This window comes from Syngnathus typhle, linkage group LG17 (genome assembly GCF_033458585.1).
Source record: "Syngnathus typhle isolate RoL2023-S1 ecotype Sweden linkage group LG17, RoL_Styp_1.0, whole genome shotgun sequence".
Lineage (NCBI taxonomy): Eukaryota > Metazoa > Chordata > Actinopteri > Syngnathiformes > Syngnathidae > Syngnathus > Syngnathus typhle.
This window is the reverse complement of record NC_083754.1, coordinates 2,037,577-2,065,529: the sequence shown is the minus strand read 5'-3', so window position 1 is coordinate 2,065,529 and position 27,953 is coordinate 2,037,577. Positions and strand designations below refer to the sequence as shown.

Below are 27,953 nucleotides of genomic sequence, written 5' to 3'. Positions count from 1 at the left end.
CATTCATAGCCGAGGCAACCGTGCTTCTGTCCTGACCTGCATTCGGCTGTCACTGTACAGGCATGGGGGAGGACGCAGCGCATACACACGGACGGCTCGTGGTGGCACAAGCTTTGACACTTGCGGCCAGCTGGGAGAGGCTCGGACGCCTTTGGATGACACGGTAAATGCACCTCCTTTTTGCTTTTCCTACCGTGTTTTTCCGCCGCGTCGCTGACGCTTCTGCAGGCGATCACGCAGCTTCGATTGCAGCTACGTGGTCTTATGTGGACTCCACCTTCTCGAGGTCTTTCAGTGACGCATGCACTGTGTACGTTAGGGCCAGTGTGCAAGGTGAGCGAGTGCTGTCCTAACGTCAACCCGCTCGCCCGCTCGCTCGGCCTGGCGATGGTAAAATGACCTCAACGGAAATGTATCAGAAGCCAAGAGCGCTGACACCAAGTCAGTCTGTCACCCACGCCTTGAGACTCCGGCGTGGATGCAAACAACGCAGTATTTTGCAGAATCTAAAATGGGGAAATGGCTGAGTGCAATGTTATGGAAATCCTGCAGCAACAAGTCTACATTTAAAATAAGAATGCATGATGTTGACAGTGTAAAAGGTAGTCCATGTTGCGCTTGCATTGGACAGTAAATATATGATAGCATTTGTGTATAACGTGTTGCATCAAAACAACACTGCAAAAGTGTGCACTTCATATTGTACATAATAAAATCATGGCCACCTAGCACCATGCTGATAAATACTGAGAGCTGTTATTAATAATTGGCTTACCTCATTAAGGGGTCTTTAAACTTGTTGAAAGGAGTGTGTTGTTTTACAGATGCATTTGATCATGTGTTTTGCCTTCAAGCGTCTTGTCAGCGTGTGAGAAAATGGCAACGTTGTGTTTCTCCGTAGGACATTCGGTGCAATTTAATGCAGCCGAGCAACGACAATTCTATAGGGTCGTTTTTGCTAACAGTGTCAGGAAAGTATTCTTTTATTTTTTGCATTTTTTTTATTGGAGAGCAATATAAACGGGCCTCTATAAAAAAAAATCATGGCGAGCAATCTCATTGCAGCATTTTAGACCAGACTATAATTGACACCTTTTCTTCCATTATTTGATGACTAACATGCTGGACACCTTTTTTTGCCATGTCACAAAAAACTTTTGCATCACAAGAAGACTTTAGAAGGTTTCACTGCCCTCAGGTAGGAGGCACAATGTGTGTTAATCTAGCCGTGATTTGTCTGGCACAGTGTGTGACATTGGTATTGAGTGGACATTCATGAAGGCAGCCAGCTCATGAGATGAGGATGGAGGAGAAAGTGATTCCGGCCACAAATACTGGGAGCTCCTTATCAACCACTTCTTAATGTCATCCAATCCACTTGATGTCACTTGTCTCATATTGCACATGCCAGGGCTGGAGTGGGCATCAGGCTTATTCAGCAGATGCCCGCAGGGTCGGGAACTCTTGGGGCCAGTGTGGTGAAATTTCATTATTTTTCTGTGTTTTGCTAAAAGAGACTGTTGGCTGGCCCAAGTCAAATTTTTTTTTGTCAGTTTAGACCTGCACATTGCTATATTGAAAAGATTATGATGGAGGTCAAGAGGTCATTCTGTGATATCCTGATTCAATGTAGTGTAATATGATACCAAGTTCCTCAGTGAGCTCCTGTTTTCTATATTTGCATGATCCAGGAAGCTTTTTTTTTTTTTTGAAAAAATCGTTTTATATCATTGAAATATATACAACAAACATGCAAGTCTGCAAAAAGAAAACTGGAAAATAGGGAAACCACCAATAATTGACTAACCTGTCAAATATTAAGTCAATTGAATCTGATTAAAAAAAAATAAAGATGTCTGGAGTTGGTCAGACCAGAACTTCTTTCATTCGTTGATGTTTTATAGATCAATTTAAGTACTGTGTAAAAATGTCTGAAAGCTCTTTGAGTGATTTATGGACTGTTGTAATGTGTTTTACTTTTAATGCTACCCAACACTGGCTTCAGCATACTGGTGAAGTTTTTTTTTTTTTTTGACAGTCCACCATTACCCTGCAAGCATGAATTATCACATGGAGCTGCTCTTGAAGCCATTTTTAAACGGCTTTAATTATTGACTTTGTGAACGAGTGAGCGTGACACCACAGCCCAACAAGTTTTATTTCGATTCTCATTACTGTCTTCTTATGCATGAGTGAAGAGAAGAGCACAACAACATCTGTTAGTCATTGGATAGTTTGGCTGAAAATCTAATTTGAGAAAAATATACACATCCTTGAGGGAAGGAAACATGGTTACGAATTTGCCGCAGATATCACCTGACCCCTTTTTTGAAAGCATCTCGTTATGAGAACATTCAAATCCTCCTAAATGGAGTAGAAATCATTTTGTATAAATTTGGAGCGAAAGTCAGATGTGGGCCAAACCTAATGTTTGTTTAGTCATTTATTTGTTTTTTTTTAGTTGCTCTGAAGGATTTGCTAAGCTTACAAGGTCAGAGTTGTCCAGGAAATCTGAGCCATGTGATTTTACTTAACCTAGAGTCTGAACATTCAGATTGTTACACTATTTAATTCGATCGGATTTTGGATTATCAAGGAAAACAAGGACGCTCACTGTTCATTTCTTTTCCCAGAAACGAGCGTACGCTCGGGAGGCAGAAATGCAGGCATGAGCATTTTCAACTTTCTCAAATTATTCCAAATTGTATAGTCTGCTGTCAAAAAAGGTCACAGGGGATAACGGAGACTCATCCATCTTCTGCGCCTGCTGCCCCAGTATTTCATAAATGAAATCCTATTCTGTTCAGTCCAAATAATTTCATAAATAAAAGTGACATAGGTCATAAAAACAAAAACAATCTGTGTAAAATAGAGCCTGCCCCTTGTAGAACACACAATTTGGCAGCTTGTCTGTATTTTTGTGCATCATCTTGCTGAAAAACATTGTCACCATCTGAGGGTCATGAGGCTGAGAATAGAGAAAAAAAATGGACACCATGTTTATCCATGTATTTGAATACATTTTAGCGATATAGAAAATGGATGGATGGATAAATTATATTACATTAAAAAAATATATTAAAATAATGTACTACATGTGTCATTGTGGTCATATTCTAACATGTTTTATTTTATTTTTTTGCTAGGCGGAACCACTGAAGAAATCTCTGTTTACAACTTTGGACAACAACAGACCATTCAGTAGTAACTTGAGCATATTTAAAGAAATGACTGGTGCGCACTGACGTCCTTTGGCTGTGCTCAGGCCGACTTAAAACCACCAGCATATATATATTTTTATATAATATATAAAATGTAAGAAATTATTGACTGGTCAATCCTCACTCCACCATCCAGCCCGAAGGGAAAAAAAAAACTCCAATAGAACTACAACAGAATTGAACAATTTACGAAGAGTATTACTTTCTCTATTTTTTTCGGTGCAGAATTTCGATAAATACCTCGGGAATACTCTCCGGATATCTACCTCCTCCGTCGAAACGTCCAACTCAGTGACCGGACCACGGCAAATCCACACTTGTGATCTCATACTGCTGTTACCGTGACAACCTGGATTGCCTCTCAAGCTCTTCTTGCTGCCAGCATCATCTCTGGACCTTGTACCACCTGGATCTGCGCATCATCTAAAGTTAGTTTTGACCCATTTTGCCGGAGAGCACCAGCCTCACCTGTCCAGTAATATACCTCAAACGGTTTACCCGCTCGAGTCAAGAAAACAGAAGGGAATTAGCCAGATATTACCCAATCTTGGTGGTTCTTATTTCAGCATCTTTCATTTGCCTTAGAGACTGGTGGAGTCCTCCGGAGAATGCTTTTGGACTCCATGCCTATCCTATTTCCATTTACTTCTCAAGTCTGATCATATAGAAGCTTCAACGTTTATGGGCCAGCGCAGATAAGCTATTGCCCGAGATCCTCCAGAGGGGTGCAAAGAAGGAGGAAGACTTTGGAAGTCACGACTCAAACCAGGCCATAATTGGAAGACTGAGAAGACCCGGAAAAGAAATCGAGACAAAGATGCTTTAAGGGGAAAGAAAGAAATGCATCGGTGAGTTTTTATTTCATTTCTATTTAATTGTCATTATTTCGAATAAGCAGGACCGCAAGAGTTTGAGCTCTTGTCATGCTTCAATGATATCATGCAAACCTTCTCGGTGGCTTTTCACAACTCCGAGGTGTGCCGGCCTCCCGGGACGGATTGTGCCCGACCTTTAATGTTCCAGTGTATCAGATTGTCCCACTCTTTGCCAACAGAATGTAGTTGTGGTGTAAGACACACATACTTCATTTGTGACACAAGGATCAAATGGAGCCCACTTGGACTACATCATTTACAAAATCTCAACTCGTCTAAAACGAAAAGAATCTTTATGTTGAAAACGTGATGGTATCGTATAAGCACACATATGACAGCGGGGAAAACAGAGTTAGGAGATATTAGTCAGGAGATAATTATCTGTAAGAAAAGAAATTTGGGACCAACACCTTGGTGGTCCAAACCTCACCTCAGACAACTTCTGTCCTTTTATCACCATCTGTCAGTCACATATATTGATAGTCTTCTCACGTCATAGGACCATGACTTATTTCTCCCGTCTGCTTCCAGTTGCCATGGCAACACAACTCTCCACCCATCGCCACGACCACCTGTGGCTTGGATATTCTGTGTTGTATGAGAGACAACCAATGAGGTTCTTGGCATGGGATGAGAAGATGGTGGGTGGGGGGGGGGCTTTCGCTCATTGTGTTTCCAACTCGCCAGAAAAGGAAGGACAATGATGTTTGTCTAAGTGGACATGAACATCAGTGAGTGACCCAGTTCTTCTCTTGTAAAAAGTGCAGCAGGGACGAGCTAAAGCACGATGGAATCCCATTATCTTGTAGTGTGTGTGTGTCCACGTATGTGTGTGTTGTATGGATAAATACACATCCACAAGTAATCGGGCCATTAGTATGAGTCATCCACTGTCTTCCATATTTGCGTACCTGAAATGGATTGAATCCATAATTGCCAAGACAATCATCAGGAAGAAATACATCACCGGTGAAGTTGTCACTGACCATTGTTGGATTCGTCTGCGTCGTGCGTCACGTACGGAAGATCGTTCACATGCGCCTTGATGATGAAGCGCTGAGTCGACGAGTACCGTATTTTCCGGACTATAAGGCGCACCGGACTATAAGGCGCACCTTCAATGAATGGCCCATTTTAAAACCTTGTCCTTAATAAGGCGCACTATTAATGCATCATGTCAGATTTTTAATCCAAATCAAATCATTCTCCATTTTATCTTTTTTACTTCAACTTCAGACGCAACAAATTAACTTTATAATCACAAAATAATGAGCCATAGTCTATTTGATTCATGATTCATAGTCTTCAGCGGGCCACTTATGATTTATTTCATGACACAATGCTTCGGGCCAGTTTCAATTTAGGAATTTGGTCCATATATAAGGCGCACCGGACTATAAGGCGCACTGTCGGCTTTTGAGAAAATTTTAGTTTTTTAGGTGCGCCTTATAGTCCAGAAAATACGGTATGTGCAATCAGAGGTGTAGCAGTTTGCACTCGCTGTCTTTCATTGTGTATTCACTGTAAATTGCAGCTCTTCCCGCACGTTACCATGGTGAAAAAGATTGCACTTCTACCGCGGGAACAATACGCAAATTTAGCAAAGTGCTATGTAATTATTTGGACTGAAGCATGTGACGCATAAAACAAACTGCCATGTTCAGCTTCTGACATGGACCGTTAGCATCCACTGTATTTTTATTTTTTTAGCTGCAACTGAAGCCAAGAAGGGATACGCAGCAGCCTGGAAGACAGCCTGGATGCTGGCTAGCTATTTTTCAAAGTGCCATTCATCAAAACAAGAATGTTTGAGAATATTAGGCCACACCACTTTTGTTTTGTCCTCCCCATTCCATGAAAGTAAGAATAGAGAGATATTATGGACGGTACTAAAAAAAAAAAAATGGTAACGTCATGCTTATTGACGTCAGTGAAGGGCACCTTTAGTCTCGGCTGGATAAATGCGTATTTCCTTTCTCCGCTTTCAAGTTGGCATTCCTTCAAGTTTCACTTTGTTTTGATGTGAAAAGTCTTTGGCGCTCCCTTTCGTGGCCCAACAGTTTCAAGTTATATGCAAATGAGCCAATTAGGAACTTGCCTGCCTATTGGAGTCAAAACAAAACAGGATTCACATAGCCGAGTCATGCATAATGTTATAAAAAGAAGATTTCATCACTTAGTGTGTATTCATTTTTCTTTTAAAAACGCAGCTTCAGAATAATTTTGCTGGTGCACTGAATAAGGAGAAGACTTTTATTGCTATGGCAACCCTGGATGACCTACTTTATGGCTAGTGCTTTACTATACTGTCCATTGTTGTAAGTAATATTTGTATAAACTTTCACTATGTGCATCATCACATTTATAGTGAATTGTCTGGAACTTCTTGTTGCGACACTTTTTTTTGCATTAGGAATCTTTTATGTCCCACTAAAGGGAGTCCATATTTAATGATAAAGTTTTCATTATTTGTTAAAAGCACCAGCTATTCTGATGACCTATAAACGTCAATTATCAATGTAAATGATCTTTGCCAGGTACAAAGTACAAATACATATTGCCAAGTTATATTAGTGCCACTAGATGGCAGCACACACTGGTTAATAGCAACCTCTCTCTTGGCCGAAGTAGTAATTTGTCAAGTTTTCTCACAAATTTTTCACATTTTTCAAGGCACACTTTTATTATCTTTTAACTGTATTCAAATGAAACTTCGAATACTGCACTCATTGGACAAATGCTGGCAATAAAATGATAAGATGTTCCTCGGTCAATCACCATAGTTCAAACAATTAAATAAAAATGCCAGCATTTCTTCTGCCGTGGTATGTAATCATATGAGCCCAACTGTAAAAATAGTTTTTTTTTGTTTTTTTTTAAAATATAAAACAAACATTAATTACAGGACATGAACGTTCATTTTCATCTCACTTCTCGGGTCTTACTCGTTGCCATAGCAACGCGGTCCTGCCTATTTCGGGAGCCTGATCATGCTGTGTTATGCATCAGTGCTCATGTTACGGTTCAAATTTGTAGATGGTGCTTTTGTAAAATCATGTTTTAACAAATGACACTTCATGCCAGACAACAATAAATGCGTGTGGCACTTTGCATTCGAGTAAATGGCAGCTTTCTCGCATGACTAATATTTTGCTTTTTCTCAGCAACTCAACACTTTTGATGCATTACAATGTGTCCACCTGGGTATGATTGTGCATTTCTTGATCTCTCCATTTCTTGCCTTTCCAGCTTTCATTTGCCTCGGCTGTTGTTGTGCCAACCATGCTTCTCCCAGCCAATGGCTGCAAGCATTCCCATGTGGCTGCCTTTTGAAGCCTCTGCTGGCAAATCCTGAGCAGGCTGGCAAGGTCTGGGTCAACCTCATTGTCCTGTCATTGGCTGCTGGATGGGACTGAGGCTGAATGGAGCCAGAGTCCAAGAAGCAGAATAACGACTCATCGGTGAAAGATGACAAAGGGTGAGACAGATGTGCGTTTAATGTTCAGTACACTCGGCGGACACAGCATTAGGTACAACCAGCCAGTCGGTGCACAATTTCAATTTACCGTAATTTTCGGACTATAAGTCGCACCGGAATATAAGTCGCACCAGCCATAAAACGCCCCAAAAAGTGAAAAAAAACATATATATGTATATAAGTCGCTCCTGAGTATAAGTCGCCCCCCCCGCCCAAACTATGGAAAAAAAACGCGACTTATAGTCCGAAAATTACGGTATTTCTCGATCAATTTAACAAGACTGTGTCGGAATATGATATGTTTGTAGAGGTTTTTCGGGAGCGGTCGAGGTAAACGGGAAAGTGCTTTTGCACTACCATCTGTGCTCGTCCTGCCTCCTCCACGTGTGCACTCACACACACGTGCACGCACTGCTTGACAAATTCACCGACTTGAGTTCAGAAGTAACCATAACAGCCCAACGCATAAAACAAAACCATGAAATCTCATGTTTATAGTATCCTGGATATTGGAGAGGAATAATAATTTGGCCACTTTTTGAAGTTGGTGATTGATTACTTTTCAAATAGAGATCGAGGCTTATAGGGTCTGTGCGTACAGTGGACCCTTGGACTGGCGGCCGTGCCCTCAGTGCCCCTGCACTTGGCTAATGTTCCATTATACTAGACAGTCGTTAAAGAAACAGAACATGGTAGTATTGGCAGTAAACGTGAGTACTACACCCAATCCGGTCTGCCAAATTGTCCAATCTGGTTTGCAACCGCTTTTGATAATTATGAGACTTTTTTTGGAGAGTCCGGCCCTCAAATAGATTTTATCGATATGATAACCATGAGCAGAAAATATAACAATTATAGCTCTGAAATATTTGATTTGAAATTGTTAGAAACTTTTTTTCTGATTGAGCACATGGCATTTTATACAATATTTGATCCAGTAGTAAACGTGCAAGGTCCACTTTTTTAATCCTGTATTCAATCAAATACAAGGCCAAAATATTTGAGGTCCAAACTGATGAATCTTATCGTTTTTATAAATATTCACTCGTGTCGAATTTGATGCCTGCAACACATTCCAAAAAAGCTGGAGCAGGGTTGTGTTCACCACCACCTTCAGTGTCAGCTTTAACGCTCAATAACCGACATTTTCTTTGGTGACGCTCTCGTAAATGTGGGAGGAGAAGAAAAAAAAAAATCATAATAAATACATTTCATAAAGTATTGCCTGTCGGAATAGGTGGCATATGGATGGGGAAAGATTAAAAGGCAACGAGGGCAGATAAGAGCTCAGGAAGCCTCAATATGTGACATCAGCAGGGGGATTGTTGCTTTGCTTGTGCGCACGTGCATGCTTCTTTCTCACTGTGTCATTGGGAATGCACGTGTTCTTGTGAGTGCTGCCTCATGCTCTGCACCCTCCCGACCTCCCTCCCTCCCCTTAGTGAATGTTCACTCTCACACACATACAGATGCTAATGCAAAACTTGAGATGAGATCATGAAAGCTCAATTGGATTTTGATGTTAAGTGAAGTCTGTCAGGCATTCATTCAGGATAATGATTTACGTTCTATATTTACGGATGAACAAAGAAAATGGCTTGAATCTATGATGAGTTGAATGACCGAAGACTGTCAAGCCATTGTGGAGCGGAATGTACTGGCCAGTTTCAGGAAGCTTGGCTTCTGCAGCGGCCACAGCTCATGTGTCCAGCAGCAGGATAATGAATCAAAACACAATTGTAAATGGAGGGAATTTGCTATAAGCAAAACATTGGACTGTCTATATCAAGTATACAAGCGGGGTGCAAAATACCGTAATTCTCGGACTATAAGTCGCGGTTCTTTCCATAGTTTGGGTGGGGGGGGCGACTTATATACATATATATGGTTGTTGTTTTTTCACTTTTTTGGGCATTTTATGGCTGGTGCGACTTATAGTCCGAAAATTACGGTAGGTCGAATTAGTGACATTATATTAGAGATGCACCGATCCGACTTTTTCAGTTCCGATACCGATACCGATGCCGTGGCTTTGCGTATCGGTCGATACCCGATACCGATCCGATATTATGGTTGATTTTTATTTTTTTTTAAACGTTTATTTCGAACATTAAAGAAATACAAGAAAAAAATAAAAATACAGAAAAATGATAACTCCATAATACAATAGAATATAAAAGAAAAAAGATATTGCATCATAATTTTCCTTTATCGTAAAATCATATTTGTTCAAAAAGGGAGTAGAAGGAAGCCTAAGCTTATCTGACTCTACCCCATGTAACTACATGTTTCTATTTAATTCTGTCAAGAATTTGTCCATAGTCAATATATTAAAGAAAGAAAAAAAAAACATACATATATATATACATATATATATATATATATACATACATACACACATACATATATATATATATATATACACATACATATATATATATATACACATACATATATATACACATATATACACATATACATACATATATATACCATATATTTTCTCATTAAAATACAAAGCAACTTAAACAACTTCACAGCATGTTACGGTATCCCGTCAATATTTTGTCCTTGTACATTTTTTTAAACTTAGGTAAGGTACTACAGTTCTTTAATTCGTCACTGCTGGTGTTCCATAGTTCCACACCTCTAACTGTTATACAATGTAACTTTAAGTTTGTTCTCACCAAATCTCTTTTAAACATACGTGTTCCTCTTAAATAATGGGTACTTTCCCTCCACTCAAACAACCTCTGGATACTGTTTGGTAATTGATTATTTTTTATTTTGTACATGAGTTGGATGGTTTTAAAGTCGACTAGGTCGTTGTATTTCAGTGAGTTCAATTTAATAATTGAACTCACTGAAATAATAATTCCGATTTTATTTAAGAAGCTACATAACTCTACATGTGGAACAGAAAAGACCAAAGGCAATGGCATCAGGCAGACTACACAGTTCTTTGCTCTAAATTAGGGGTGTCCAAACTAACGGTCCAGTTTTTATTGGCCCGCAGCAAATCCCCCCCCCCCCCCCCCCCCCCATTCGGGAGAGAAGCGAACGCGCAGCCTTTGACGTCCCATTAGCAACCCGAAGAGAAGCGAACGCGCAGGGTTTGACGTCCGCTTAGCAACCCGGGGAAGAGAAGCGAACGTTCGCTCCATGTTTGCGTTTGTTTAGAAAACTCTCGTGGCATGCGGCACACGTGCTGCTAGCGTATGACGTAGCCCGCGTCCCAATAGATTAAGGAAAGTATCGGCTCACAGATCGGCTGTATTTTCCGATACCCGATCCATCTATTTTGTTGATATCGGGACCGATATCCGATCCAGATATCGGATCGGTGCATCTCTACATTATATAAAGAAGATATTTTTTTAGTGTTCATGAACTACATTTTTTTTATTTTTTTTTAATTGGGGTTTATCTTAATTATATGCAACATGTATGGAAAGCAGTGTCTGGTTTTCCTCAACTTTAAAAATGGTTTTAATTTTGTCAGTTTCAACTCACTTCAGTGACCACCCGTTGTTAAGAGAAGTTTAGCAATGATTATTTTTTGGGGGCGTTTCCTCTGTTGCATGGCATTTCCATGCAACTTAAAAAGCCACATTGCAAACTAGTATTTGCATCGGGTTTTGCGTTCATATCTGCGTATATTTGTGTGGCACTTGAAATATCTCAACCCCATGACTGCCACACCTTTTAAGCGCAAGACACATAAGTAGTCTGCATCCAAGCTAGCCTCTCCCTTCATGTGACAGGAACAATTATACAACGGGTGCTTGAAGTTTCTCATCAATTCAATTAAATGCCTGAGTGTTACCTAACTGAAGCATGAAAGTCACATGGACATGATTTTGAAACTGCATTGATTTTTAGAAATAAAACTATTTGTATACAGGTTTCTTAAAGTTGACTGGTAATTAGTGGCTTGTCTTTTCTCCCTGGGATCGTTTTGAGCCCAAGTTTCATCTCCTACTTTCTTTGTTGAGTTTGGTAGGAATGTGCAATCAGTGGAATATCAGATGAAGTGATTCAATGACCCGAATATTGTCAGTATACAGGTTTTTAAAGTCCATGTAAACCCGAATGTGCTTCTAAAATAAGACCCCCAGTTTACCACTTTTCTCACCCAAATATGTCGGTTTGTAAACAACGTTCGAGGTAAGAGCGAGGTGAAGGATATTGACCTATTCGGCGCATGCAATCTTGGTCTTTGTAATACATCAATTATTTCTACGTGCAGCTTCCTTGACCCAAGCTTGAATAGAATAATTTTTCTGCGGCGTGATTGTTATTTTCTGTCTCGACAACATAAATAACACTTTGCGTATGTCTAGTTTGTACGTCTCGGAAATGGACAGAAAAGCACTCTTTGCTTTATTCCTATATGTTTTATTTATGGTAGAAAGTAACAAGCAGAAATGATGTCTATTTGCGCCGTTTCAGACGAGCTATTAGAATTGGGAGGAGCTCTATCCGTTGAGGCCTGTATTCCGAAAACGGACTTTCGACCTTAACCCAAATATTGACTTTCTGTAACCGTAGTCACTGAAGACACAAGGAGGTAGACCCACATATTACTGTTTGCAGTTAATGTAGCAACTAAGCGTGAAAAAAAAAAAAAGGATGTGATGTGAAAGCCAATTAGGATTTGAATGAAGACATGTCGAAACAGAATAGTTTCAAAGTATCCCTGTTTCTGGCGCTGGGTGGAATCAGACTAGCCGAGACTGGAATTTACCTGGAGGTGTTGATTAAATTGCTCCGTAAGGGTGGTGCTGTCTCTGGAATGGAGCAAAAGTAAAAAGGAAAGAAAAATTCAATGTGTAAACAAAAAGAATTTAGATTATTTATTAGTGGTCATTAGCTTTAATTAATGAGGAGAACCACAGGACTCGAAAAATACTCTGTGATGTCACTTTTAAAGGGAACTAGCTGCGGAAGTGAGTCAGCTCTTGTAGAAATTCTGACCGGCATAATGAAGTTGTTTGTTATTGATTATGTAAAATGCCATCTCATTGTAGGATTTTAGTTATAAATTCAGATCAGTACTTCCACCTCGAATGTTTGTCTTTAGGCAGTGGAGGTGAGCAAGTCGTCTGTCAATTTTCTTAAGGCCAAATGAGGTTTACCAAGAAAAAAAAAATCAATTTAAAATTGAGAGTTTCTAGTTGGAACTGTATCAGAGATGAAAATAATTGAGTTTGAGCCTTGACTTGATTGAATTTAAATGTTATGCCCACTAAAGAGTTAGTTGAGTTTGTATGTAGGTTTATGTCAATTTGGATATAAAAAAAAAAAAGCCCTTTTCTATTTATTCCTGCGGGACAAAGACATCGAAGTAAATGCCGGAAAGGACATGAAATTATTTCAATCCGATTAATCTTGCAGAAGCAGCAATGACTGTAACTCGAGATGGGTACAAAGATTAGCAAATGAGAAGGACATGGAAGTCGCTTGGGGAGGAGAAAATAAAATCAGTGAGTTTAAGGAAAGACTGGTAGACAGGAAGCTGGGGCATTCTTTCAAAACAGATCCCAGTGAAATGAATTGTTATGGCCCAGAATGCCACATGCTGACACACACGCATTCACACAAACACACCAGAGCAACCGGAAAGGAGGGAGAGAGAGAGAGAGAGAGAGAGTGAAAAGGGAGGGGGGAGAGGGAAATAAACATCATAGTCCTTCTTGCCAGCACCCAGTCTGAGGCAGGGAGACTAACGCTCAGGCTGTCAAAACAAGTACTTGACTTATATGACAGTTGGTTGAAATTTTGCAGGGGGGGGTCAGTGTTGAGGTCACAGGGAGGTTTTTGGGACCTTCGTGTAGAGGTGGATCAATGGTGTTTACCAAGCGCTTTGAGGATCTGGAGTTCCTGCGCTGTCGACTTGACTGCAAACAAAGCTGCTGAGGACTGCATGTACTCAGTAAATTAGATTGTCGGGAGGCTGAAAGTAGAAGGAACAAATAACAGCAGGAGCAACATGCATATTTTACAGCCATACTGCATTAACAGGTGGGTGTTGAACTACTTTTTTTTTTTTTTGCCTCAAATAAACATCAGATAAGTCTTCTAGGTAGTAGTTCCCAATAGTTTTTTCTTTTTTATGTTTATTGAAATTAAAAAAAAAATCCAATGCAATTAGTGGACTTACAAGAAAATTTTATTTATTCTATATATTGTATTTATTATTATTATTTATCATTTTAAAAGCTCAAGGCTCCTTGTTTCCTTTGCTCTTGCAGCATTTGTTGTGTTCCTGATTCACAGGAACGTACCTTTGTTTTGTAATCATGACACATTGCTTTGTTTTGTGGAAATTGTGATTTTCCTTTTTTTTTTTTTATTTAAATGCAATCGTGAGGGAAAAAAAAAATAGTTTTGCAAGAACCTACCATCATACATACTGCGCTTAGTAAATGCAAGATTACGTGGAGGTATTAGTGGAAGTTGCTGCTTAAAAACTTGAGCTAAACAAATGTGTGTTAACGGCAAGCGTGGAGTTTCAGAGCATATGAGAAGCAACTTGATAGCCACGGGACTGAAAGTTCATAGGCCGAGATATGCAATCCCCTTCAGAAGTATTTTAACACTTAAGCTACATTTATTTTAGCTGGAACCTTCAAATATTTCTGTTTGCTGTTGAGCCCAAATGGTTTGATTACAATAGTAACTGACCTCGGTTTCACAATACTTTTTTTTTTTTTTCTATGTACTGCATCAACTTCCTGTCAAATGGTTCCCAACAAAATCTCCATTATTGGGAAATCGTGCCTTTTTTATTTTTTTTAACTGGTGCAGAAAGGACACTTTTGTGTTTCCGTTCAACAGCTGATCTTGCACATATTAGTGACCAGTGTAGACTGTCAGCATTAAAATAAATGAATATTTTCCAGCTGTGAAGTGCAACATCAACCGAGAAAGAAATGTCAGCTCTTTTTTCCCCCCCCCCCTTTTTTTTTTAACTAGATTAATCTGTGTGATTGCGCTGTATGTTTCATGGGGCTTTTATAGTGGCGAGAAAGGCCAACTTCTTGAACAAAACAGGAAGAAAATATGGAGGGCTAGAAACCTGGAACCAGCACAAGAAAATGTATTGAGGAGAGAAGGAAAATCTGGGCCAAAAACATGAAGAAATAACATGCCCATGAGAAAGGGGTCATCCAACTGTGGCACCTGAAGAATATTATGAAACTAACCGTAAAAAAAATGGCAATAGGTATAAAAGTGAATAAACAGAAAAGTCAATTATTAGTATGTCTACATAACTATAATGTGAGCAAAAGCCCACATAATTTGTCATAGCAAATGATTATTTCCATACTAATTGAACCTTCTTCTCCTCCCTTGTGTCAGGTGGCTCGATGTGCCAAAGAGGAAAAGGAAGAACAGCCAGTCTTCGAGTATGTCTGGTAAGGATGATTCACCTCAAACTTACCCCATCCGTATTTTCTGTCATCGCCAAAGAAACAAAAAATGTATTCCTATTTTGGATGTGTTCGAGGACGCTGTCTGGAATATGACGTTGGGTGCACCTCATCACACTTGAGCTGACTCCCCCATGGACACTGAATGCTAGCCCAGCTTTGTCCTCACTGTTCTATTAGACTCCTTGCTGTTTTCTTCTCAAGGCTTTGTAGAACATGATTAAACTCGCAAAGGTAGTCAAGGTTTAAGAGTCCCACCTGATAATCACTCTCTGAAGGGATATGATTGAAATAGAAACATTTCAAATGGACAGAATTTGCAGTCTCAGACTCATTTCCAATCCATCCATCTATTTCCTTCCGCTTATTCGGGGTCAGGTCATGGCCCAAAAACCAGAACAGAGAAACCCAGCCGCCTTTTGAGTGGAATCGAGGTGGAAGATGAAAGTCTGGCTTATTCCTTTGTAATGTTTGCCAATGATTACAAACAATCTTTTCTGGTTTGGGTTGTGGACCAATGCATGTTCGAATGTAACCTGTGTGCCTAAGGGCAAGGTACATTTTGAACTGCTTGCCAAAATAAATTCAAGGCTAACAGGTTCCTGGGGTGTCAGTTTTCGCACTGGGTGGAAGAAGAAAAAAAAAACCACACTTTGAAATCCAGTTCAAAACTTAATTGGCTATAGGAGGTTCATAATGATTTAGTTGATCTGGAAAATGTTCTTTATCAGGTTTTGCCCGTTGAATGTCTTAAAGTAAAATGAGCTTGGGAAACAGTTTGAACTCGTGTATTTAAAAAAAAAAAAAAGAACCTTATCAAAGTACATCTTGTTTTATTCGTGTTAAGCAATAGTTGTCTCAGGATTTTAAGTCCTAACAATCAGTGATTGTATTCTCCATTTCTACACTGCACCCATTGAGACGTCAGGATCTTCCATAACTGGTGATAAAAAAATGACAATTATCCGGCTTTGTTTAAAGGACTGATTTTAAAGGGGGAAAAAAAAAAGCATATTTTCTGGGAATCATAAGACCATAGTTTAATCAAAAATGCCTTTAGTATAAGCACAACTTTTTATTTGTATTCACATGTTTGAGTCACACACACCGCATTCAATTATAACTTACAAAAAAGTGCTCCAACATTTATTTATGATTAGATTAGAAAAATGAATATTGAATTATTTACTCGCACTGGTTTAGAATTATTTAAACACGCGCACCTAGCTCCATTCTAGACCTTCGGGGTCCCATACAAATGTGCTTCATTGGGGGTCCTCGTTTTAATGCAAAGCTCCTTCTCCCCTTTTACTCCCCCCCCCCCCCCCCCCTCTCCCTTTTATAATCACTACTCACCCCTCATTCCTTTAAACCTTACCGTGCCTGACCTTTGTCTGCTCATCCTACTCGGTCGGGCATTGGATATTCACCTCTCCTTAATTCCATCCCGTCTTTCTCCTGTCCTATAGCTCTTAGCATCTCTGTTCCAGGGTACATCCCCAGCTACCTGGAGAAGGATGAACCATGTGTGGTGTGCGGCGACAAGGCCACTGGATACCACTACCGATGTATCACGTGCGAGGGGTGCAAGGTACGGTAAATGTTCAATTCATTAAAAAAAAAAAAAAATCATATTATGGCAGTCAAAGTCAAAAACAGCAATTCCTTTGAGACTTTCTGCTGTCTTGAGTTCTATGTAAAAAAAGTAGGTTACATTTCTTTTTTAATTATTGATGAATTCTTTTAATCATATTTAACTGCAGCATTTAAATAACTGCAACTCGATTTAGAAAATTCAACTAAGCCATTCAATTGTAATAAGACTAACCAATAAGGTGGCGAAAAATCTTAAAATATTATCTTGGCGCGGAATGTGCAACTAAATCGCTAATCAGATTTTCTTGATTTGATTAAATAATGAGGGGAATTAACAAAAGCTTTAGTCAGGATTTTTATAGTAAATGTCATTTTGTTGTTATGGAATTCAAGAAATTCTCATTTTGGAAACAGTGATATTTGTCTGAGAGCTGTATAAATAACTGCATGTGTGTGCAGTGTTCACACAGTATTGCAGAAATCCCAAGTGTGTGGAATTCTAATGTCATTTTGCAGACTTGGATCAATCGGTTAAGTACAGTGTAACCTTTGTCGGTTTTTTTTCCGCTTTGGTTTTTGGGACGGATGATTCGTGAAAACACTGGATCCACTGTCATGAACAGTTTGAACAGATAGCATCTCCAGACAAGTGTTACGAAATAACAAATTCCATATGAAATGACAATGGCAGAGGCTTCAACACTAGAATGTGGTTCATATTGATTTTCTCCCAGCAAATCGGCTTCTCGCGAAATCCCGCCGTGTTGAAAATTGTGATTGCATCCACTTTTTCGAAGTGGCTCACAATTGCATAATCAGCCAAAGCTAATTTTGGTGGCAATGTCCTTTGCAAAACAGCTTCTTTTTTTTTTTGTTCTTTGCCAGCAAGGAAGCTTTGTTTATGCCCTTCAGCTGTTGCTTTATTTGTCCGTGTGACAAAACAACTGGGGCGCCGGGAAAGAGTTTTTCTTTTTAATGCTTTGTGACTCATGTTATGATTCACATTTTTGGTGCCCCCCCCTTCAACCCTCTCTATATGACAATAAAACTGTTACATAATGTTATGAATTCTCCTTCCTGTTGATCTCATCTGATCTTGTCCCGATCTTTTATCAGTGCCTCTTTGTTTCTTTTCCCCTTGCAGGGTTTCTTCCGCCGAACCATACAAAAGAACCTCCACCCGGCGTACTCGTGTAAATACGAAGGCTGCTGCATCATCGACAAGATCACCCGCAACCAGTGCCAGCTTTGCCGTTTCAAGAAGTGCACCTCAGTTGGCATGGCCATGGACTGTAAGTTTTTAGAACACTTGAGTTACCAATCATGAAAATAAAAAAGAACCACACACATTTTGCTTCAAAGCCGTATTGAATAAAGTATCTTAGCCATGACACGTAAGCAATTTCCGAAAAAGAATTTCAACTGAAAAGTCTTTTCTTGGAATTTGTGTCACGCCTAATATCCTCCAGCCTTTTTTACACAACATACAGTCCAGTCCATGTACTGCTAAAGCAGCATGTGATTTTAGAAAACAGTCTCATCACTTGAGCTGCTTATATATATTTTTAAATGAAGCATTTCAAAGGGACAATTCATCGTTGAAATCTATTAGTAGCACAAAACCACATTACAAAACAAAAACCACATCAGTAAAAGGACATTTGCAAAAAAGATCCACTGGAAGTGTTTTTCCCACCTCTCAGTGGTCTTGGATGACTCAAAGCGCGTAGCAAAACGACGCCTCATTGAGGAGAACCGGGAGAAACGAAAAAGGGAGGAGTTGGTGCGGACCCTGCAGGTGAGGCCGGAGCCAAACACTTCCGAGTGGGAGCTGATCAGCAAGGCAACCGAAGCCCATCGTCATACCAACGCCCAGGGGGCGAGTTGGAAACAGAAGCGCAAGTTTCTGGTAAGCGTGAGAAGAAAAAAATCCCGAGCTGGAGCTTTATCGATGAACCGAATGACTTTTGCCTCCAGCCGGATGATATAGGTCAAGGAGTGATGCCCACGTCAGAAGGAGATAAGGTGGACCTGGAAGCCTTCAGTGAATTCACCAAGATCATGACGCCTGCTATCACACGTGTGGTGGACTTTGCCAAGAAACTGCCCATGTTCTCAGAGGTAAAGAAGATGGATGGATGGATGGATGGATGGATGGATGGATGGATGGATGGATGGATGGATGGATGGATGGTTTCAGGGGTTGGAAACACAAGGACAAGTCAAGTCAAGTCAAGTCAAGTTTATTTGTATAGCCCTAAATCACAAGCAGTCTCAAAGGGCTTCACATAGACAGAAATTGACAATTATTCTCAAAGCATCCCCTGATCTTAAGCTCCCAAAAGGGCAAGGAAAAACTTAAAAACCCCTAGCAGGGGGAAAATGAGAAACCTTGAGAAGGGACCACAGATGGAAGGATCCCCCTTTCAGGATCACCAGGTTGAAATGGATGCAGAGAGGGCACAAATGATACAACATGAAAATCAATTAAATAAAAAGTGGATGTCCATGTCACAGCAGAGGGCTGCCGAAAGGAGCCCTCAATTGTCCTGGCAGTGCTCTTCGAGGAGGTTGAGCTGCAGTTCCCCTATCCTGAATTGGCCACGAGAATCCAGATAGCCGCTGTCAGCATGGGTACCACCTAACCACCTCCCCGGCCGGGGAGGGGGGAGGGAGGGGGTGTAGAGGGAGAGAAAACAAACTCCAGCCGAATCGGCCACTACAGGTTAGTTAAAGGCCATGTCATAGAAATGTGTCTTTAAACGTGTCTTAAATGTTTCTACTGAGGTAGCAGTCCTAATATCCATTGGTAGGGCATTCCAAAGCTCTGGAGCCCGAATAGAAAATGCTCTAGAGCCTGCAGACATTTTCTTAGCCCTCGGTGTCGCTAAAAGGGTAGCGTTTTGCGAACGAAGGTTACGAGACGGAACATAAGGAACAACTAGGTCGACGAGATATGAAGGCGCTAAGCCATGCAGCGATTTATAGGTTAATAGAAGAACCTTGAAGTCACATCTTAAATGGACCGGAAGCCAATGTAAGTTGGCTAGTATTGGGGTAATGTGATCAAATTTTCTTGTCCGAGAGAGCAGCCTTGCAGCGGCATTTTGTACTAACTGTAGACTTTTGATGCGGGACTTAGGAAGACCCGAAAATAGTACATTACAGTAGTCCAGGCGCGACGTGACGAACGCATGTATAATAGTTTCCGCATCACCGGTCGAGAGGATCGGACGAATCTTTGCAATATTACGAAGGTGAAAAAACGCAATTCTGGTTATATTCTTAATGTGCTTTTGAAAGGAGAGAGTTTGGTCAAATATTACCCCGAGATTAGTTACAGTATCGCTTTGAGTGATAGTACGGTTATCTATAGTTATAGCGGTTTCCTTGAATAAGTGTTGATAACGAGCTGGACCAATTATCAACATCTCAGTTTTATCTGGGTTAAGACGAAGGAAGTTGAGAGACATCCATTGCTTGATCTCCGCAAGGCACTTCTCAAGATTACAACAATCCCGCGGATCTGTCATCGATAACGGCATATATAATTGGGTGTCATCCGCATAGCATTGAAAACTAATATTATATTTACGTATTATGTCCCCAAGCGGAATCATATAAATATTAAAAAGAATTGGTCCGAGAACCGATCCCTGTGGGACACCACATGTAACATTATAGAGCTCCGAGGACGCATTGCCATGGACCACTCGGTGCGTCCTGTTTGATAGATAGGAAAAAAAATGAAAGTTAGTGTAGATGCTACAGAACTTCTACAGTCTTAAGCAGGCTTTCCTGAAGACACTGATAAGTAGGTCAGTTAATGTAGGTCAGCAACACCCCCTGCCACAAACCTGCATTGCAGGAAGAGAGAAGAAAAAAATGCTAAACCAAGCCAAACCTCCAACAAGACCTAAATTCAACCAAAACTGAATTGCTCAAATGATGCCAGAAAAATCCAGACTACATTTTTCATACAAACAAAAGCTGGATATTCCTAAAACACATTTTTCACTAAATGGAAAAAGTCAGCTCAGACAAACTTTTTCTATTCTGAAAGAATTTAGGAAAGATGTAATATTTTTGAAAACCTATTTTGGGGGATTTTATTTGGGGGTAACATGGCCGTTTATTTCACAGCTTCCATGTGAAGACCAGATCATCTTGTTGAAAGGATGCTGCATGGAGATCATGTCACTTCGCGCTGCCGTGCGCTACGATCCCGAAAGCGAAACCCTGACGCTAAACGGCGAGATGGCCGTGAAACGTGAGCAGTTGAAGAACGGCGGCTTGGGTGTGGTCTCGGACGCCATCTTTGATTTAGGCAAAAGCCTGGCCCAGTTTAATCTGGATGACTCTGAGGTGGCGCTGATGCAGGCTGTCCTTCTCATGAGCTCAGGTGAGGATGATGCTTATGAAAACAAGACTTATTTTCTTTTGTATTGGGAAACCCAATTTTTCCGTGAAAGAGAACACAAAAGGGCTCGAGGCAAACATGGTTCAATGAGTACTGGATGACTGAGCACACTAAGAAAAGAAAAAAAAAAAAAAAGTCCTGATGATACACCATGTGCTGCGAGAACAAAGAGTTTGTGTGTGCTTTTCTAATGAAGAGGGAACCTCTATTTTTATCCACTCAAATGTTTTTCTGATCATGGATTGCTTCACACCCAACAATAGTTTTGCACTTCCTCATGTCTGAGAAATTTTCAAACGATCTCTTCAAACGTTACAGTACAACAGATTTTAATGTGCTCACAAGCTTCAGGGCACCACCACCAAAGACCACATGAGTAGCTCATGGGCCTGTTCTTAAAAAAACTAAAAAAAATCAATAACCGGTCGGATTGTTGCTGAATTTATATTTATATTTATATTTATATTTATATTTATATTTATATTTATATTTATATTTATATTTATATTTATATTTATATTTATATTTATATTTATATTTATATTTATATTTATATTTATATTTATTTCTGCACAATTCAAACTACCATGACAATAACAAATGTATTAGCTCTTAAATCAATAAAAATGTCAAATCAATGCATCATGACTTGTAATGTACTAATTGTCTCTTTGTCAACCCAAGATCGCTCAGGGCTGACAAGCGTGGAGAAGATCGAGCAGTGCCAAGAGACTTACCTGCTGGCGTTTGAGCACTACATCAACTACCGCAAGCACAACATTCCTCACTTCTGGCCCAAGCTGTTGATGAAGGTAACAGACCTGCGCATGATCGGAGCGTGCCACGCCAGCCGCTTCCTACACATGAAGGTGGAGTGTCCCAACGAACTCTTTCCACCCCTCTTCTTGGAGGTCTTTGAGGACCAGGATGTGTGACTATAAAACAGTGGTACCCCCTTACAAGAACACCTTGACGCTGAAATAACTCGGTAAGGGGGATGCATTTGGAAAGGAGAGAGAAAATATTCTTTCTTCTTTGATGGGAACATTTGGGTTCGGACACCCACCACCTACCACCAGCACTCAACATCACAAGGAGAGAAAAAAAAAAGCAAACTGTGGCTTTTTTTTCCGTGTCACTTTAAATGGTACAGTTATTTAAACGACATGCTCAAGTAGAAATATATGCAGACAAACAAAAATCCGATAAGCCTAATGTCTCCCCACACCGACACCTTTCACCTCATACGGTGTGTTGTTGTTTTTTTCCGCTCTTTTCTCCATCATAATCTCCTCAGACAATCCCACTCCACTTGCTTCTTTGCACCGTCCTTATTAGCAGCGGTGGCCGTCACACTTCAGCTCGCTCCCCCCCTCCCCTCCCTCCATCCCCAATTGAGCCGCTGCTCGCCAACCTACCTCCCTCACATAGTGAGCTCACTATCCACACAAACACACTCTCGGAAATACTACATCAATGCCTACAATTTTACCTCATAGCTCGTAAAATGTAGTGTCTTATTTATTGCTGGTTTTACACACAACCAACTCTCTGCTTGTCCTTTTCTAATGGGTCTTAGGATGAAGCTATAATACAGTATATTGTATTAGTTACAATTAATGCAGCTTTTCTTTTATGTTATGATGGGCTATAATCACAGGCTCAAGACTTTCCATTTGGAATTTATAATCAGTGGCGGCTGGTGACATTATTTTTAACGTAGACCAACCCGTGCAGCAAGATATAATGAGGACTGGAAGTATTCCAAATCATATCTATTTTTTCAATTATTTGATTCAGAGCTGGGTATAGAAGTGATTATTTATTAAGATGCTTCTATGGTTCTTGTTTTGCTGTTGATGAAGTGGGAAATGGAATTACTCCAAAGATTCTTGGCAGGAAGGAAGCGTGGCAGTTGATAGAAATATGGAGAACATCTTCTTCTTCTTTCGTGTAACGTCAAATGTCCAACTCGGTGTCGCGTAGCCATGCCCGCATCTCTAGTCCTAGGTTGAAGAGGCTGGCTTCCGAGGGTGGAGCATATAAGGGGCAGATGTTGATTATATGGTCGGCGGTCTGCTCAGGACATCTTGACCAAGGCTCGGGACAATGTTTATTTTAAAAAGCCTTTCTTCCCAAATGACATTGATTTTATGTGCAATAGCCTCATACTAGTTACATAAAGTGAAACTGCCTAGTATGAAAAAAAACAAAACAATTGGGCCAACGCTAAGCTTTGTTGAACTTGCCCTATTTGTTATTCAAGCTCTTTGTAAGGAAAGTTGAGTCATGTGTGAAACATTCACCAAATACTTGTGCCTCCTAAATTGTATGCAGAGCCTTAAAAAATGGCATCAAAAATCCAAGAGGTGCTAATTGATCTGCTAAACTTCCCCATCCATTTCTCGGGTCACTTTAATTTTTTTCCAGTGCCTCAAGAATGTTAGTTGGCTCACACATTCTTTCTTAACCAGCCGTCCCTGATTATATTTCTTCGAAAAGAACACCATAATATCTATCGCTTTGCCACAGGGCTCAGGTCATCCCCTCAAATAATAAACTGACACGTTGAAAGTATTTTTCAGGTAAAGAGCCACATATTGTCCTCAGGAGTTGCAAACCAGAACCAAAGGAGAGTGAATGTTGTCGCCGGGTAAAACATTTAAAATCCCTCCGAAATGGCCTGTCAAGACAAAATGGCATCGTTATGCAAAATACAGTCAGGATTAGGCTAAGGCATGTTTTGAGGACCTCATTGTTGCCACCAATTTGATTGTGTTGAGTGAACACGCTGTTCTGTGCAATAAAAGCAATGTTAAGAAAAAGAACCGTTAGAATGCCTGTCTCAGCATTCTCACCGTTTTTCCATTTACAATGGCAATAGTCTTAACAATTTTTCATTTAAGTTGAGGGGGAAAAAAAACGATGAATATCACTCCTCTTTTGTTGCTTACGTAAAACCTACAAAACTGGCAGAGGCTGCATAGGAATGTGAAATGTAGTATTATAATACTCAAAGACACTATATAGAGTTTATATTTCCAACATATACCTCCTTTCTAAGCTTCATCTGGCGCACGCCTCCCATTTCTCTTTTCAGTCATGTGACCTTATTTCTACTTGCATCGCTAACGATCACCACAACTCGTGTTCTCTCAATGGGCCACTAGCGTATCTACTGGAACCACACAATGACACGACCCAAGCGCCACCTCTCAACTCCCGCTGATGTGTTAAGTGGAGTTGTTGGGTTGATGTCACTTACCTCGTCACGCAAACTGGTTTCAAATAGCTGCTGAAATGGACCGATTCTACCTCGCATCTCATCTCGGTGCAGCTCTCATCTGCAAAACACTCGAAAAATATGAAACACATGCATGTGTAGTACTTTATCAACAATTGAAAGTGGCCCAAGTCAATATATGGGAGCAACAGTGACTTTAGTCAGGAACCTGCTATAAGATGGAGGAACCGGTTCACACGTGATCTCAACATGAATCTGTAAGTTGGCACTTCTCTGTATGCAAATTCATTGCAAGCTCTTAAAGGTGACATGCTTTTTTTTTGGGGTCCATTTTTTGGCCAAAGCCATTTATTGCAATCAGCCATGGATATCTCGGGCAAAATTTGAATTGGGCCTCTGACTAAATGTGGGGTAATGGGACTCCAGGAGGAGCCATTTTGGACTGATCGGATCATGTCAGCAAACTACAGTGATTGAGGTTAAATAAACAAACAGCAAGTCTGCAGTTTTTGCATCTGGATTCATCCAAACCAAGAGGAAGGAAACGGCAGTTTGTGTCATGTGACCTATGGCAATAGCAAAGTTGGTGTGGTTACAAAAGAGGACGCTAAGCCATTTACGTTTAAAAAAAAAAAAAAAAAAAAAAAGGCTTAATGAGCATACTCTCCTGAAATGTACACGTGGAATTCAATACTGCTGAAATAACCTAACACATTTGTTTTCTGCTGCGCTACAATTCCTAACACATCTTTCCTACTATTGTTTGCAATCTTGATTAGGGTTGCAAAAAGTAAAACACTATATACAACAATAAATGCAGTATATATTTGGATCAATTGCTTTAAATTTATAACAAAATAAATGACAGATCAATCACTTATTTTTTTTTTTTAAATAGAATCGTAACCCTAATCTTGAGCAGTTTCTAGAAAGTTCATCTCTACATATTCTAAGTAAAAAATATATATAAAAAAATCAAGGGGCTGTTTTAACAAAGACAGATTCTTAATCAAGTGCTAGCCGTGTTTCCATGGCGACAAGCAAAAGCATCTTGTCATACCATTCCACCAAACATTGCTCGTATGATCAAACCAGAAAAATCCCCCCACGTTTGAACTTTATGGAAGAGGCCCCTCACAGAGGCATGGCCTTTAAGTGCTTTGTTGCAACATTGCGTGCTATTCAAATACACGGATTCAACATGGACGCTCACACACACACGCAAAAGGACCATCAAGCACTGCAATTTCCCACTTGGCGTCTCCAAGGCCTGCTGTGATCTCACCTTTACTGTGAAGGAAAGTCACGCAGCAAGTGGCAACTGATGTTCGTTTTACAGTCGTTAGTCTAAAAAAAAAAAAAAAAAAAAAGCCATTTATGCAATATTTTTTGACGCTATTCATACCTGTCCCAAGTAGTCATGTAGCGCAGTGATGTCAACGCAAAGTCATATTCTCAACTTTTGTTTGAACTCAGGATCACGTACGTCCCTGAGCACTCACGTTTTCCAGTTTAAGGACAACAATGAGTTTGGAGCTAGCAACCATAGGCCCTCCTATGATAAAGTATCACCAGCACCACAGAACGCACTGCCTTCAGCCATGATCACACGCACCAGCATAGCAGAGAGACAGACCAACAGTCAGTGGTCATTTTTTTTTTTTACCAACAATTACGTAACCGTTCACCTTGCCAGCTACTGCAAGGCCATGTTCAAACGACTAAAATACACCTCAATCATTTTCTGTATCTTATTTGCATGCAGAACTTTGGGAAATCACATAGATCTTATTCAGAGGGTACACAAGATAGTATCCATTGACACATTTTCTTCGCCCAATTAACTTGCAGATACTGACAATGGAGCTAGCAAAAAACAACAACAGCAAATATGCGTGCAATTCCTGCACGCTAAATACTCGTCGTTGCTTTGTTATCCGAAAGATAATATTCTTCTGGGCTCGTAGTTCAAGTTGAGAATTTGAGAAGTGTTACCGCCAGCTTTGTGACGCAATCATGCATGAGCAAAATAGATGTGTTTGTATGTAGACGTAAAGAATGTTCTTTTTGTCTACAAAAGATTAGCTGTAGTATCGCCAAAACGACTATTGTGGTTCGTTTGGAGGTGAAAAATATGAAGTAAGCATACATAGCATACCGTAATTTTCGGACTATAAGTCGCACCGGAGTATAAGTCGCAGCAGCCATAAAATGCCCAAGAAAGTGAAAAAAACATATATATGTATATAAGTCGCTCCTGAGTATAAGTCGCCCCCCCCCAAACTATGAAAAAAAACGCGACTTATAGTCCGAAAATTACGGTGTATATATATAGTGGGAAAATTGCTTTAGTAACAGTAGAATCGGCCCGTCACGTGTTTGAGCATGGCTTTCGTAGTACACAAGTGAGCAAGTGTTCTGTTTGATATTTTTTGCCATCTTTCCATTGAAACGGCAGAAGGAAACCTATTTTGCCGACCACTGAACTTTTCCCGCGTCTGTCACTTTGTATACTCGTTATGTTATACCTCATGTCTACGATAGATGAAACTGTGAATTGATCGGCAGGCTATAGAAATACATTTTGAAGCCTCACACGCCGGCTTTGAAAACGCTTTTACTTGCGCAGGGAAAGCATCTTAGTCAACGTTCTCGTTGTCCTGACCTTTTTTTTTTTTTCGTCCACTTCCAATAACCTCATGGACGTTTGCCCTAAATCATAGCAGCACTGTTTAGTGGAGAAAGCTGACAATCCTTTCTAGGAATATGTCTACTTGTGGAATGTAAAATTGTATAACACTTATGTTGTTGCTCTATTTGATGGTGACCATTGTTCTACGTTTTATGCTTGGCCGGGTGAATTTGCAAAAATGCCAGAAGATTGAGCGATTATTTGTCGATTTAAATATATGCGTGGAGTAAAGGCAACAAAACCTGAGCAATGTATTGTCATTTTGTTGATTTACATTAGATGATGGATGTTTGTGTTCAATGTTGGTGTGGTTGGTGTGATTTATAGTAAATGCAGTATTCAGTGAACAAATGCAACTCATTATTGATCGGGATGATCCATCGATAACTTACAAAGTGTTCCTTCCCTCAGATGGCGTTTGTAGTGTCAAAGCGTCGATACTCGTCAAGTGTCCGACTCTAAAAAGTTTTTTTTTTTTTCCCCCCATTCCTAAAAACATGAAAAGATGATCCTTTTCATGTCATCGTCCTTTTTAGACAACAAATAAAGTAAAAACGATATTTAGGAGAATGTCAAAACTGTATGACAACCTTAAAAAGACTTTAAAGAGTTTAATTTTCAGAAGGTTCTGAGAAAAATCCCAGATTTATGAAATTAGGATGGCAATATTACAATATACATGTTTCCTTTCATTGTGGCTGTTCTCCATAATGCAGACAATTCCTCCAAGAGGCTCATGTTTACAATTTTACAACTTTTATTTTATACTTGTACAATGAAGCTGTTTATATCCGTGTTGTCCATTTCCAATACAATTCAGGTAGTGGGAAAATGTTTTCCATTAAAAAAAAAAACGTTTTAGATTTGGAGTCCATCGTTGATTATGACAGTCGAATTGAACGCTTGGTTTAGCTTGTTCGCCTGAGTGTTTGCTTTTCCAAAAAAAAAAAAAACACGTTTTGGGATTTTTTGACATTCATCGGACCCTCAA

The 27,953-nt window shown here is 40.0% G+C and overlaps 1 protein-coding gene across 4 annotated transcripts; it reads left to right on the top strand.

The window, feature by feature from the left end:
* Window positions 1-2: 2 nt before the first annotated feature.
* On the top strand, window positions 3-27,953 carry LOC133170615 (thyroid hormone receptor alpha). Of its 4 annotated transcripts, none has more exons than XM_061303671.1 (10): window positions 3-163; window positions 3,147-4,069; window positions 7,346-7,574; window positions 14,940-14,995; window positions 16,501-16,601; window positions 17,751-17,898; window positions 18,310-18,515; window positions 18,584-18,727; window positions 20,750-21,008; window positions 21,711-27,953. In XM_061303671.1, the coding sequence occupies exons 3-10, from the start codon at window positions 7,519-7,521 to the stop codon at window positions 21,959-21,961; spliced, it is 1,221 nt and encodes a 406-aa protein (XP_061159655.1). In that variant the 5' UTR covers window positions 3-163; window positions 3,147-4,069; window positions 7,346-7,518; the 3' UTR covers window positions 21,962-27,953. The 4 variants fall into 4 exon arrangements, with proteins under 4 accessions (XP_061159655.1, XP_061159653.1, XP_061159657.1 ...); XM_061303669.1 differs by having other exon boundaries at window positions 4-163; window positions 16,480-16,601; XM_061303673.1 differs by lacking the exons at window positions 3-163; window positions 3,147-4,069; window positions 7,346-7,574 and adding an exon at window positions 13,241-13,598.

What these genes read in the sequence shown, in the direction of transcription:
- LOC133170615 (XM_061303669.1), top strand. Translation starts at nt 7,519, where the DNA reads ATGGAGCCAGAGTCCAAGAAGCAGAATAACGACTCATCGGTGAAAGAT. An exon ending in CCAGTCTTCGAGTATGTCTG is followed by an intron (nt 14,996 to 16,479) that starts GTAAGGATGATT and finishes CCTGTCCTATAG; the next exon opens with CTCTTAGCATCTCTGTTCCA. An exon ending in AGTTGGCATGGCCATGGACT is followed by an intron (nt 17,899 to 18,309) that starts GTAAGTTTTTAG and finishes CCCACCTCTCAG; the next exon opens with TGGTCTTGGATGACTCAAAG.